Here is a 14,994-nt window from a genome sequence, read left to right on the forward strand (position 1 = left end):
CACCCTTTATTATTACGAAATAATTTATTTTGCACATATAAACTGACAAGGAGATTTGTTCATATGTCAGTGCTGCAATTGTCAATCAGACATAAGCACCAATATTATAAAGATTATGAATAAGTCTTCATAACTTTGTCGTACAAATAAAACAGATATGAACCAAACAAACATTTTTACATAATGATTTGTAGCAGTTGGCCCAACATTTCAGTTCTTATAACATTATGTTTTTATCCAGGAGGTCTCCCATTCCTTACTGCTGAAAAATATTCCCATGGGTCGATGGAGGTAGAGATAGTAACAGCTGTGCCTTGAGTGATGTCCGGGTTCTGCCAAACACGACACCCGACATTCATGTCAAAGAGTTCGAGCTTCATGTCAGTCCAAAGAGTTTTGTTTCTCATGCTCTGACTCTTTAAAAGGGACAATACTATGTAAAAAATACTTTTCAGCTTTACGTCACGTTATTCCCATCAAAAAGATGCCTGGAGTGTTGCTTTGATTCTTTCATGCCTGTTTGAGAAATCCTTTAATCTCCATGGCAACCGTTAGCTTTGGAAAACAAATGAGTGGACCTAGTCCTGCCTTCGAGGTGCAGCTCCTCCTCGTGCTGCAGTTTCTAAGCTTCTGCCTCACAGAGCAGCTCTCCTCCAGAGCTCCCCCACTCAGCTCCTTCAGACTAGCCAGCAGCCGTTAGCAAACACCTGGTGGACCTGAGCATCTGCTGAGCTCATTATAGGAGCCACTTCTCAGTGCAATGCTGGTAAAAACAATAAATGGTTAATAGAGGAGCCATGTTGTAATAACTTCCTGAAGGTGGAATTTCAGAAAGAGCAGGAGTTTTTAAACACCTCAATTCAGAGGTATTAAAATATAAAGTCAAATTTCTTTGTCATATTTCATATTGGACATATTATCAACAGATGAAGGCAAGACAGTGTGACTAGAAAACCATGCAGGTGTGTTTTGCCAAGCTAGCCAGGTAGCTATGTGCCTGTATCTAAGGAGTGGCTTTGACTGGTCCCTCTAGAGGTCTGATTGGCGAGTTGCTGCACAGATGTTAGTCCTTCTGGAAGGATCTTCTCCCCACAGAGTTCAGGTTTGCGCCCATCTCGCTCACAAAGACTTTTCTCCCCCTGGCCATCTCCAGGAAGTTCCCCTTTCCTAGATTTGTGCCTCAAGACAATTCTGCTTTATAAGTCTGCAGAGTTCATTTGATTTAATGCTTTGTTTCTGTTTATATAGACAGGTTCCTGGCTTTCCAAACCCTGTCCATTCAATTTAACTTATCATGTGGAGCGAGACCTTAAAGATTGTAACTGGAAACAGGATGAACTTGACAGAAATGGCTCTTCCATGAAGTAAAACATTGATGTCCAACCAACATATTTCTTGAGCTTTACTACAACGTAAACGTTCTACATCCAGTGGGCTCAAATAGAAAACAAAACAGTCACATTTACAATGAAATTTAGATTTGAACAAAAGGATTAAATGAAACCAAAGGGGAAAAAAAGGTTTCTTCTCCTTGGTTTCTTCAAAGCAGCTCCTGAAAACAACAGAGATATTAGTTTTCTGTCCAATCAGCTTAGTTATAGTGATTACCTTAGAATAGGTTTATTTTCTTCAAATCCAGGAAAGCTTTGATAAAAACGGCAAAGTGTTAAACGCAGCAATCACAAATGTCCACATTTTAAAGGGATTTTAAAAGACCGGCCCAACACCGAGTCATACATCATAAAATATTTATTTTTAATGCTTTCTTGAATAAAAGTAAACATTATAAATGAGAACTAACAATTGTCTTATTTGAGTAAAGGTGATTATAATTTAAGTGTGATGTACACAGGGATATGAGAACTAATAAATTAGAATACGAGTTCTAATCAGACAAGAATCATCAGAAATAATTAAAGAATGTGACGTCATTTGCGATTCCGCTCACGCTGGTTTGCGGCAGCAGTAAAAGTTCACCGCCACAAGAGGGCAGCAGAGGAATGCATTTAAATTCAGTAGAAAAACAGCTTCACTTTGGTATTAATATTTTAGGAAAGAACATGCAGATTTCTAGGGAAAAGAAAAGTGGAAGAAGTTTGTTTATCCAATAACTTTTTGACCACATATAAGGGTAAGAGTCTGCGCTAGATCTAGAGTAAACTGCTTTTTTCTTAATGTTTAAACAAATGCCAAAAATCCCCAAAAAGTTTTGTTTAAGTCACTATTTTTATAAGAGCACTTTATAATAATTCTCCTCTTTTATAAGAGGTTCTGATTTAGCAGTAAAAATTAAACAACAGATTGAAAAAAATTGCTTAAAAGTGTGGGCTTTCACATATTTTACAATTTCAAAATGTTTTTATAAACTCAAATTTGGAATTTCATTCACTATTGATCAAGTTCAAATCTATATACAAATGAGACTTGTAGGATAATGGCATATATATTAAAAATAGATATTTCCAACCTGGCAGAAGTTTTTTTACACTGGTTCAACCAATCCGATCAAAGCGCCCATCAAGGCTGAGACGTCTGTAAAAGGAAGCAGACAGAAAAAAAAGACAAAGTTAACACATTTCTTAAAAGATAGCACACAAAGAAAACCAAATAATCACTTTCAATAATTAATATTTGAAGCAGAAACAAATCTTTTCAGATATCCTCATCTGGATCAAGGCTCTAATGTCGATGTTCCATTTTGTTGTCTCTGGTGAAACCAAACCAAACTTGCATTAAAAGCTAAAAATCTGGGTGCAAGATCAGTTCTGTTAACAAAACAGTGGTATAAGTGTGACTTCTGTGGGGGAAAAATTATATAAAAAATAATAAATCATGGTTTGATTCAAACCTCTTCACCTTAAATTATCCAATCAGACGATGAGGCACTTGTGAAGATAGTGCGACTGTTTTCCAGATGTCTGACAATCAAACGCTTTGTGCTGATTGCCAGTCATAATTGTAACGCATTTCCACCAGATCACTTTTGGAATCAAACGTGTGTGATTGCCCATTGTTGGCAGAGTTCATCTCTGGAAAATTGTAAACCAAGGCTGCATGTCTTTGTTTGGAAGATGCAGCGTTTTGTTTTTTTTGCGTTTTTTTTTTGTTTTCACATGGTTGTGTTTAGATTATTTTTGATTAATACTAAATTAGAAATTTATTCAATTTGTTGTCAGAAACCTTTGTGACAAACTGAAAAATTAGACAGTTTCACAAACATTCTTGAATTGCTTTTGTAGTTTGACAAACTCTAGTGGTGTAACTGTGTTATTGGAAGAAAACTAAAGAAACACAAAATGCCCACAGGATCCCTTATCAAACTTATCTAATTTTTCGTCAAGATTCGTCTGTCAGACAATGTGATATGCTTCCTGAACAACAAGCCTTACATCCGCAGTGATCTGTTAGACCTGCTGAACAAGAAAAATGCAGCCTTTTAAGGTGAAAATTAGGTGTTGACGACTAAACCAACCTTATATTCCAAGTGAGAAACAGCAGAGACATGTACAGATGGAAGCTATGAGTTTAGGATTGCTGTGTTTGACAAGTTTAATGCATAAAAGTATGTAACTTTTATTTTAATAAATAAAAAATATGTTTTATATATTTGTTAAAACCGTCACCATGTTATAATTTGCCGCCCCTAGTGCTCCTACTGTCATTGGCAGACAACTGTCAAAAACAACCAATCACAGTCAGGAGGAGGGTCTAGGCACAGTCAATCCTGCATGTGTACATGCTGCTCACACCCTCTCCTTTGCTCTCTGCTCTCCTACAACAAGTTCCCCACAACAGAGCCTGCAACGAATGCTATGGCTAGCTAGCATGGTCACATATGATGGAAAATAAATGGTTTTCCTGGAACGGTAAGTTGTTTCTCTTCCATTAGCACATTTAGCAGCACTAAGACCCTTCTCCTGGCCCTGACTGGTTATTTTTGACTGGAGAACAGGACATTTCTGCAGGAACATGGGGAGGAGTTGGATCTTTTCACAGATTATCCGTCTTACATTATACCATCACAGCATAGTGGCAGTTTTAACAAACATGGCTAAAACATTTTTGAAAAAAAATTACATACTGCAGCTTTAAAAGAACAATTTTTACCAGACATATTCAAGTCTGTACTTAGAAACTTGGACATCACTAAATAAACTAATCTCTTTGGGTCAAGTAGTAACGTGTGAATTTGTTTATGTATTAATTTAAATGCAATCGCCATTAAACACGCAGTGCATTGTGTTTGCAAAAGTAAATATGTAAACACAGATTCAACATGTGTTTTAACACATGGGTTGTTGTTCACTCTGAGCCAATAAAACTATGACTATACTCATTATCTGGGTATGCCATGTGTGCTGCGTCCATGTGGACATTGAGGTACAACACAAAACTAACTAACTTGTATGATAAGATGAAACGGCAGCTTTATTGAAATAAAGCTACCAAAAAAGGGATGTGATTTGTGTCAGATTTAAGGAAACGCATGAAGATGGACTGAAACCAACTTGAGTGACAAAAACAGATTTGTGTTGGTTGACTTAAACAACAAAGAAAAAAAAGTGAGCTAAACTTTTCACTGTAGTGTAAATGTGGCTTAAGTTTTTAACTTCTCTGCCTCAAATGTCTTTTCTTTCAGAATAAGACTAAAAAAAAATTTTAGTTTTACTTACACAGAGATCTAAAAAACCAAATATGCTGATATTGTTTTATTACTGATCTAGAAGCTCAGTTTCCTGTCTGTTAAACTTTAAATAATACATTTAAAGCCTCATATAAACAAAGCAAATAATTAAAATTACACTGAATAAAACTGAACAATTACATACAGTGTAACATTTTAAACAGGTAGTTTTTGACTCTGAATCAGTCTTTATTATGTGGTGGGAGTAAACTCCAGTCTTGGGAAAGTTTTGCTCCCCATGGCGCTAAGGCGTGCGGACGATACGGAGAGGTGGATGACCTGAAGGAGGAAGTGGCCATGAAGAGCTTTACACTTTAGAAACCGATTTCTCCCCAAGTCAAACTTTACTGTATATTTTTCCACCCCCAAGTATTAAGTTTTTTCTCTGCAGCAGAGGAAAAACAGACACAAACCACTGCTGAAACTCAAAGAATGACGAGGACAGACTGAGGTCATTCTGGACACTTTTGTCCTCTTAACTTCTTAGCAGTAATGAAGACCGGACAGCATATTAGTTAAAAACAACGGACTTAAAATACAAAGAAAGGTTAAAAAAAAAAAAAAAAAAAAAAGGAAAAACACTATTTGGCACGTGTGTCGAACCGTACTGGATATTTTTAGTACAACTACGAGTAGCGTAGTTGAAATTTGTTGTTGGTCTCAATTTTGAAATTTGTTAACTAAAATTTTAATGACAATTTTTTTGTGTGTGTAAAAACCCACATTTGTTTTCTCCAGTAATGTGCATGACAAGCTCATTATTGGTGCATGTAAGCACAACATTTTTTTGGGGATTTTAAAAATTTTTTTAAACTTGACCAAATCAAAGCTAACACTCCTTAGAGGAGGAAACAAAGGAGGAAAAAAAAAGTTTAAAACTTTTACAGGTTTGTAATGCAATTATAGCATTTTATATTTATTAGTTTTTTCTTTTCTAAAATGCTTTACAGAAGATTTCTTAACTCTTTCATTTCAGATTGCCTAAACGAGTTGATCTGGGGAAAATAAACTCCTTCCTCTTCAGCACTCTGATGCTGAGAGGAAGCAGCTTCTATGATTCAGGGGAAAAAAGTATAATTTCCAGAGACTACTGCACCAAAACACCAAGAACCAACACATTACAGTTGTTAGGGTGAGCCACATAAGTCTTTAGCACAGAGACATTTATAATCCAAGAGTAAATGACACAAACACTGATTATGTGAAATAGAGATTGAAACTCTACCCATGTTTTATGCAAACAGAGCACATATTGTAGAGGTAATCCTAATAGAACTAGACAACATGAGAACCAAGATTATTCAGAAGACATGACATGTCATGTCACTAATTGACCAGGTGTGATTATGCCAACATACATCACTTTATCCCAGAGGATAAATGCAGCACAAGGAATGAATAAAAGTAACATGAACTTATTTTCATTTAAAACATGCAGGAAATAATTCAGCTTTAACATTTGTGGCTATTACTTTGAATTAGTTGTATAGTTTTAACAAGTTGAAGAGGACTCAATATTTTTTATTTCTTTCTCTTTCCCCCCCCCCCCCTTTTTAATGTGAAACATTTCACAAGCAATAGGAAATTAACTCAATTTTACCAAAAGTAGAACCTTCTGGTTTATCAGTTCAGAATACAACAAATAAGGAAAAATAATACTTAGAAAACTGAGTAGATACCGGAGCTTGATCAGGAGCAACTTGGATGATGAGCTGGTATGCAGGCATCACACAGTGTTGCAACACCAGCCTGGGCATTTCACCGTCCTCTGGCGCCGGTTCTGGAGGCAAAGTGAAGCCGTCTTCCAGGTGATCGTCTATGTTCAGCAGCTTTTAGAGGGAAAACCCCAAATCAAAAACATTAAAGTTAGGACTTCTTTCTGCTTTAAAAGTTGGTAATGTCTCTCAATTAGGAGCAATAGGAAGTCTGCCTTTAAAGACAAGCACAGCATCTGATGGGGATTGGGATCTGGGCTTTGACTAGCCTATTTGTCTGCTAATATGCATCGTCAGTCAGTTTGGTGTGGACAATCCAATCAATATTAAAAACAGACTTTAGAGAGAGCTTTTCATACAAAATGCAGCTCAAGTTGATTTTACAGAAGCTGCAGAACAAACATTTTGTAAACCATCCAACAATCACACGCAAAACTCCTAAGCAAATAAAAAAAATGGACAGCTAAAATAAAATGCCACAGAAAAAAAAAAACAAAAGCTTACGTATAAGTGAATTAGAGATAAAACATTAAAGACAAAGTAAAGCCAATGAAAAAGAATTATTACAGTTAAGTTTGTGTGTGTGTGTGTGTGTGTGTGTGTGTGTGTGTGTGTGTGTGTGTTTTTGCCAGATGAGAGGTAAATTTTGACAGAAAGACAGGAAGTGAAACAGCTCCACTCTAAACATTTGAAGGGAAACACAGCAGTACAAGTAAATGCTATTACTTGTACTGCTTGGGTCATTAATCTCTTCTTTCGTAATTAATGACACGAAAGAAGAGGTAGATGTCAAAACATAAAAATGAATAGATAGTATAGTTAGTAGAAAGCTATTCCCTGCAGATGAAATCAAGCCTCATATCAGTCCCTCATTACATCAGTGAAGCTGAGGGTCACTTCCTGTCACCTTGGCTGGTCAATGAAGCAGCAACCTGATGAGTGTGCATTAAGTTGACTGGGGATTTGAAAACTCTGTTAGAAAGATAATGTCCACTCAGCTTGGCTTTACATCAAATGCTTTATAAAACTTGTAGTAGTGAAAGCTGCAGCTATGAATAGCTTTGTGAAGCTACACCAGAGTGTCACAATGCAACGGTATCGCATGAAGAACTGCATTTTAACTTCCCTCACAATTATTTTACAGCCCCGGGAAATTTTAGCAGATTCACCAGTGGTAGTAAAGCCCATCCACCGTTAATAAGGTCTGCTGGATACCCTGAGATTGTTTTTTTATTTTTATTTCAGCCTCAGACTTCTCAAAACCTCGTAAAGAAATCCCAAATGGCCGCTAGTTCTTTCTCTCCAAAGTCTCAGGTTTTGGGTGGAGTAGTTGAGTGTCTGAATACAAAACTGATGTCCATTTCCTGGCAACATGAGGTCTTATTGTGAGTTTAACATGTACTTTGCAACACAGAACAATTTGTCTCAATATTATTATAATTTTGTTTTTAAAAACTGAGGTATTTTTTTACCTTTTCATAGTTCAAAATGTCAAAGATGCATAGGTTAAGGTTTTAACATTAGAGTCTCAGGGTACATATTTATTTGCAGCAGAGTCCTGAGGTGTTTTAATAAAGTATTTATCATTTCATTTTTCTTTCTCCCTCTATAACAAGGCAATTATTGCAGTAACAATCAGCTACAGATGGTTTGCAGTTTTAAGGTTCAAGCCGAGTTCAAACTAAGTGGTAGGAGTGCAAAATAAAAACAAAACACTCACATCATCCATTCTCCATAAGTCACTGCCCAGGCCTTCAGTCTGACTGTAAGTGATTGCATTCTTTAGGAAATCAGTCCCCATGCCATCATTCTAGGAAGAAAAAGAAAGAAAAGACAAACCGTTTCCAAACCAATCACAGTACTGTCCTTGGAGACAATAGATGTGTCTTATATTAAATCTGTGAATCAAATACCCACATTTTCAGTATCGCGCAAAACGGCAAGCAGCAGCCGGATGTATTCGGTGGCGGCTTTGAGGGTGTCCACTTTGCTCGGCTTGCGGTCGGGCCGCATTAGGGGAACCATGCGCTTCAAACGGGAGAACATGGCATTCAGGTTCCTGATCTGCATGGAAACAAAGGGGACATGACAAAAAGTAGCAGGGCAAGAATAATAGCAACTCTGAATATTTCTGCTGGGTGAGAAGCAGCAACATTTTCCCGTTTCATAACTTAAAAATAGCTACAGGGCATGTCACTTTAAATAGGACAGAACTGATCAAATTTAACTGCTTTAAGTTTAATGCTTATGTTTTTTTTAAGTCTCACAAAGACAATCCAATAATATGCTTTTCAGAGGTTTACATGCATTCATTATGGATGTAAAAGGAACTTTTAAACTGTGGAATGACGATAGAATATTCATCCATCCATCCATTTTCTTACACCCACTGGGCTTGGAAGAATTGCTGGTGCTGATCTCCAGTCCATCGCAGACAATATACTTTTATTAAAATCTGTACCAATTTACACATAAACACATTAATGGTTGACTAGGATACAATTTTGGACAGATCAATCCAAAAGATTAAGGTTGGTCAGATTTATTTGTCTCTAAACCAGCTGTGATTCATGTGCAGGAATGTAAAATTGTGCCTGATATTTAGTAATTTGTCATAATTGTATTCACTTGTTCAAAGCAAAAGTACCAAAATTTACAGATGTTGCAGATGTTGATCAAGACTCATGATCACTACTGAGACGTTGTTAGGAGTTGGTATAATTTTGAGTTCATGTAAAGTTCTGAGACATAATGACAGGTGGCATTTACTGTGTCCAAGTAAAAAAAGGATAGATATTTATAGTTCATATCTCTTGTCTGTATTGACAAGTAAAATATTAATTTTAAAGTGTTCAAATGTTATTCTTGTGTTTTATATTTCTCTTCCCCGCCCTTCAGTCAAAGCAGCATGTTTCACTTCTGCAAGTCTTAAAGTCCGCACTCCTTCAAGATGTCAGCTGAGCGCTGGGGTAGCACTCTGCAGATGATCATAAAAGACATCCAACCTCTTTCTGTTGTGGTGAAGGCTTTCATGGAATGAAAAACACTTTTCACCAAGGATACACATTTCCTGCAAGACACTACTTTACAGATTTAATGGATTAGAAATATGAGGCAACTCTTGACAGGGTGAAAAACAATCTCAACAATGTATTAAAAATCACTCACCACAGATGCCTGGACAAATGGTTGCATTCGAACTGGGGGGGCAACCTGTCACTTTGTTAATTAACTTATTTCATACAATTTAACTACAAGGCTGCTGGAGGAGCAACACAGCAGAAAAGATTGCTGGCTGAGTTGAAAAAGCTGCAGAGAAGAAGTCACACCATGAGGAAAACAACTACCTGGATCTAAAGGTTGACCAGTCGACTCTAGTTGTCAATCCCTTTAAGAAAGCTGCCGTCTCTCTGAGGGGAGAGGCTTACGTCACATCCTCTGCTTCACCTCAACTGGGACAAAAGGTCTCTAGAAGTCTGTGGAAAAACCTTCCTCAGATTGTCAACTGTTTTTAAACATCTGTACCACACGTGTTTGTTTCAAGATGCAGAATGAGACCAAATTTCATTACTGTTGCCCTTAAATCCACAAGCTAAAACTTCTTTTACCAGAAGACATCCTGAAAGTACAAGTCAAAGGTCAGGCTACTGCACTTCAAATCAGAAAGAGAAAGATGTGGACAGGTCAGCTTGTTGTCGACCAAAATGACTCAGGTTTTTACAAAAGAAAAGGTCTGTGCCAGACGCATTGTTAGTTTCAGGCTCAGGAGCACAAAGAGCAACGAAGAAGACGATGATGAGGACAGTGACATGGCGAGGAATAAGAGACTCATGTATTCTAGAGAACAATGATTGCTACTGCTGCAGATGAGAGCCGGTTCCAGTGGTGAAAACAACAAGGAGCCAGGTTCCCCACCATCTCTGTACCTGCCAAATCATCCATCCATCAATCCCTGAAACATCCGAGAGCCTCTTTTCAGCTGCAGGGGCCAAAAATACTCCCAACAACTCTGAGAGCAGAGCACGTAGAAATGCTGACATTCCTCCACTCCAATGTTTAACTGGGTTTGAAAAGTTATTGTCTTGCACTAGCTTGAGTAGTTTAGTTATGAAAAGCCATCTGCACTTATACTATTTTTGAACAATGTTGTAGTTTTAGCATAAACTAAAAAAAAAAAACAAAAAAAAAAACAGTTTTATCATTAAGACCTGTTTAAGTATTGTTCCAAAAAGAGTGTATGAAGAGTTATGAATGTAACATGGTTTCGTTTAATTTGTTAAATGTCTTGGATTTTATTTCCTTCGACATACTTTTGGTTGAGATTTCATGTCATACTGTAAATCTGTTCACATTTCAAATATTTTTGTTACAAGGTTTTTGCTCCAGACATGCTTTAAAAAAAATATTTCAATATAAAAAATTTTTGTTACTTTGGTGAAAATATTTTAATTCCCACTACACTTACATTGGATTTAAACTACATTGTTAGTCTCAGACTTCGAACAGAACATTTTTAGATTAATCCATAATCATTAGGTGTACTTCTAATTTATGCAAATATTACTTTTTAATAATTTCAGCAAAGAATGCATTTTAAATTTAGCAGAATTTAATCTTTAGTTCAGAAACTTTTGAGACAACCCTATAGGCAATAGCCAGCATCACTTGGGTTATTAAAATAATTTAAAATAAAATTATTCTCAACTCACGTTTCTCTCTGATGTGTCTACTAGTCAGAGACACAGCTCAACAAATCTGAAGCGCCAAGTCCAAAAATGTTTTGATTACCTCTGCTACACAATCTTGTGTGGGTTTCTTTCCACTACTTCTTTCCATAAAATATTCCAGTAATAAAGTCAGCAGTCTTCCCCATAGTTGTGGAGGAAATGCCACGATATGTTCATGACTTTAGTACAAATAGTTTTTAACTGAAGCTTTCTGACAAAGTGAACTTTGTATTGTCGTCGGAAGTCTATGAAAGAAATACACTTGTTATAATCAAACTTCTGTTTTTTTGTTTTTTAAATTCAACTTAAAAAAATTCTCCTACCGAGATTCACACAGTTTAGTTTAGCAGTACCCACCCTGAGTCGCTCCTTGGCATTGACTAGCTCTCTCTTCTTCACGGTTTCGCTGAAGTCCTCGGCCACGTAGTACAGCCCGTCTCTGCTTCGCTTGAACTTCTCGATGCTGCAGTAGAGGGGCAGAGCGGACTCCCCGGTGAGCCGCTTCAGAATATCACTCATTAGTTCTGGTTCTGGAACCTTCATTGTAGCAACTCTCGTTCACTTAAGAAAAACAACACAACACGTCCTCTTTTCCCTTTATTTCGGTCGGCGTACGTGAGTATGCCCCGAGTTTGACATCCGGGAGAGCAGAGGAACACACCTGGACTTCCCGTTGTGTTAATTAGGCACGCGCCAACTGTAGCGGATCCTACCTGAATGACGGGTGAGTTCTCACCTCTGCCATTTTAAGATGCACTGAACAACAACGCCACTAATTATACTAGATGTGCGAATGGTTTGATACAAAAGTCATCTTTTTTATTTTCTTAGCCAGGAAGCCCCTTAAAGTCTCTTTTTTCCAGGGAGTCCAGGCCAAGAGACACACTACAGTACGCAAAATAATGATTTGGATGCATAAATTTCCACAACAGAATAACACAAATACATTTGGAAACCAAGTGCTTTTCTGCTTAAATTATTTTCCACAAATGTCAACGTCTCATAGAAGACACCGTATAAATAATATTTTTGTAAAAGTTTTGTTTCTTAGTTTAATAACCTATAAAAAGACATAAAGTGGTGGTTCATCAACAATGATGATTTTCACATTTTCACAAATTTTATTAAAATTTTGAAGTTGTCCTTTCACAAAAGTGTTCTGTAACATTTGTGGCTTGAAACAAATTTTAATAATTTTCTTTTCTCTTTAGTTCTATATGTAAAAATGATCAACTCCAACAACTTTACAACGCCAAATAAATTATGGCAACCATTGTTTGAGTTATACTATTAAAGTTCATATATTTTGATATGACATTGTGTGTAATATTCCCTTCCTATAACTTAAGGAGTATTTCTTTAGTCAAATAATGAACGTTAAACATTAACTGCCTTTACCAATCAGATAAAAGTCTAATATTATCTTATTGAATAAACACAGTCTTTATTGTGAACTAACATCATTTACATAACCAGCTAATATTAATGCTAAGCAGCATCATCTAAATTATTGTTTAATTTTATTTTACCTTGTGAACCACGTTTAGTGAAGTCTAATAACGGTTTTATTCAGAAAATCTAAATGGCTGCCCGTGTCTTGTCCGTGATTTGAACGGAATGAGAATAATGAGTTATATTTTGGATCCAGTACTGCGTAAACCACCCAACTTTTGTCGTGACAGGATTTGGTTTATGTTTTTGTCTGTATATTTTTCATAGATGTTCTCATGTTTTAACTGAACCCTTTAATTGCTTTTTATTCTTTTTTCTTTTTTTTTTTTTACCAAAAGAGGATTGATCTGCATGCATGAATCTGAATATATATATAATTCTGCAGCTTTTCTGCAAAGAAGCAGTTGATCTTTTGATTCAAGTATTAAGCAGTAGAATCAAAAGATCTAGTCACTGGTTCAGCAGTCCAACAGCAGGGGCTCCTTGATAATCCATAACAAAACGAGGCTTTTGCAGCCTAATTTACACAGTTGTGTGTAACTGTAACGTCTTGCCATCTGCTTTGGCAGAGTTCCATGTTTGCACCCAGTGTGAACCAACGCTTCAGCAGGAACAGAAATGTGTTTGCCTTCAAACCCTTTCAATGAGGTGAATAAAGGAAGGTCCTTCAAAGCTCGAAGGATTAAACAGTTTTTGCTTGAAATCCCACAGAACTAGGCGAAAAGAGTTTCTCCGAAGTTGAGAGTTTGTGTCCAGCCTCTTCCCCATCATATGTTCAAAATATTTCCCCTCGTACAGATTTTTGGTTTTCTTTTTCCTTTGTCAGAATGAACTTGTTTTTTATAGATAAGATGGATTTTAATATCAGACAGAGAAGAACCTCAATAAATACAACATGTTTATTCTAAAGTGCAGAAACATCTTTTGTTACTAAACATCAACGGTTCAGTAAGTAACAAGTCATCTAAACTGCTTGGATGGTTTTTTATTAAGAATATTTGCTACCATACTGTTGGCAGGAGGTTCTCCAGAGGACTGATAGGAAGAGGAGTGGATTAATTGATTGCTTAAAAAGGAAAAGATAAACAACTGGTTCTTACTTTGATTTTGGTCATCACCTTCCTACGCAATTCAAATGTTGCTTTACAGATCAGTCTGGGCTTTCTCCCATTGACTTGGATTCCTCTGGGTGAATTTCAGCCAACAGGAGAAGTGGTGAACGATGATGATGTTCTGCACTTTTTAGGATTGTAGACAGCAGAGGAAGTGAACGGAGTCGTTCTGTCCATGTTGGCCACACTTCCAAACATTGAAGTAACATTAACAGTTGCCTTGCTCAGCAATTCTCTTTGCGTTGTGGAGAACGCTTGTTAACAGCACAGGCAATTTCCAGTCAAACTGGCGCATTAAATACATCATGGCCTAACATTAGTGATTGAGTAAGATTTTAAAACCTCAACAGGGTCCATGCGTAGACGGAAGGAATTGTTTCTCAATAGCTGAGAGTTCAGACCTTCTGTACGAAGCAAAGCGTAGAACCAGATGTCGGTTATTGCCAGGCTAGGACTTTAAAGGTGTAGGCTGACTTTGTCCTGGTAGAAGTTAGGAGGTAGAAGCGTGGAGATCAAGGGAATCCAGGATGTAGAAGAAGAGCTAAGTACCAGACATGGAAACCTAACCAAGGATGAAGCAAAGCAAATGCTTCCGAAGCAAAACAAAACAGGCTCCAGAGGTCAGTAACTATATGTGATAAAGAGAATCACAACAGGAGCCAGTTTAACACGACAGCATGGATAGAAATCATCCGGGTTCTCTGCCTCTCCCTTATAGCAGCTTTTGATGAGCTCAGATAAGCAGCCAGTGGAGTCAGTCAGCTTTTTCTACAAGAGAGAGGACAACACACAGACACACACTCACACAGCCGCACACACACACACACACACACACACACACACACACACACACACACACACACACACACACACACACACACCTCAGGCAGACATGGCATGCATGGTCAAGCTCCTTTGTATATCTCTAAATTATTAAAGCCTTGTCCTCCACCTCGAGCTCACAGGTCCTCAAACTAAAATCTACTCCAGGTTCCTAGGACTAGGTAAAAAGCTCCAGGGATTACTCTTTCCACACTGCTGCACGTTGACTTTGAGAGTCTGGACCCATTTTAAAAAGCAGAGGAAAGCATTATTTTATTTAAATGTGCTTTTCCTTTGCATTTGATTATATGTGCCATTTAATTTTCTCTCTAGCTACTTATTAAATCCTCTCTTTTATAAGTTTCACCAGTGAAAGAAATTAACTTTACTGCGGACTTCTGTAATGTGCAAGTAGGTGAAAGTTTTTACACACAACAGTTTCAAAGAATTCCTGGAAAGAAGGCTGAAGGTGACACAGAGTG

General features: G+C 37.1%; 1 protein-coding gene across 1 annotated transcript; it reads right to left on the minus strand.

Moving 5' to 3' along the window:
- Positions 1-1,378: 1,378 nt before the first annotated feature.
- figla (folliculogenesis specific bHLH transcription factor) lies at positions 1,379-11,791 on the minus strand. Its single transcript, XM_044112446.1, has 6 exons — positions 11,484-11,791; positions 8,317-8,463; positions 8,120-8,209; positions 6,364-6,513; positions 2,468-2,532; positions 1,379-1,552 (listed from the first exon to the last, which is right to left on the minus strand). Exons 1-5 carry the CDS (start codon positions 11,667-11,669, stop codon positions 2,518-2,520), a joined length of 588 nt encoding a protein of 195 aa, XP_043968381.1. The 5' UTR covers positions 11,670-11,791; the 3' UTR covers positions 1,379-1,552; positions 2,468-2,517.
- Between the last annotated feature and the right edge of the window lie 3,203 nt (positions 11,792-14,994).

This window comes from Gambusia affinis, linkage group LG03 (assembly GCF_019740435.1).
Source record: "Gambusia affinis linkage group LG03, SWU_Gaff_1.0, whole genome shotgun sequence".
Taxonomy (NCBI): Eukaryota; Metazoa; Chordata; class Actinopteri; order Cyprinodontiformes; family Poeciliidae; genus Gambusia; species Gambusia affinis.

Bases quoted from the DNA above. Each gene is read 5' to 3' on its own strand.
- figla (XM_044112446.1), bottom strand. From the start codon at position 11,669: ATGAAGGTTCCAGAACCAGAACTAATGAGTGATATTCTGAAGCGGCTC. The intron at 8,464-11,483 runs GTGGGTACTGCT...GTTTCCATGCAG, and splicing joins ATGCCAAGGAGCGACTCAGG to ATCAGGAACCTGAATGCCAT. The intron at 8,210-8,316 runs GTGGGTATTTGA...TTTTCTTCCTAG, and splicing joins TTTTGCGCGATACTGAAAAT to AATGATGGCATGGGGACTGA.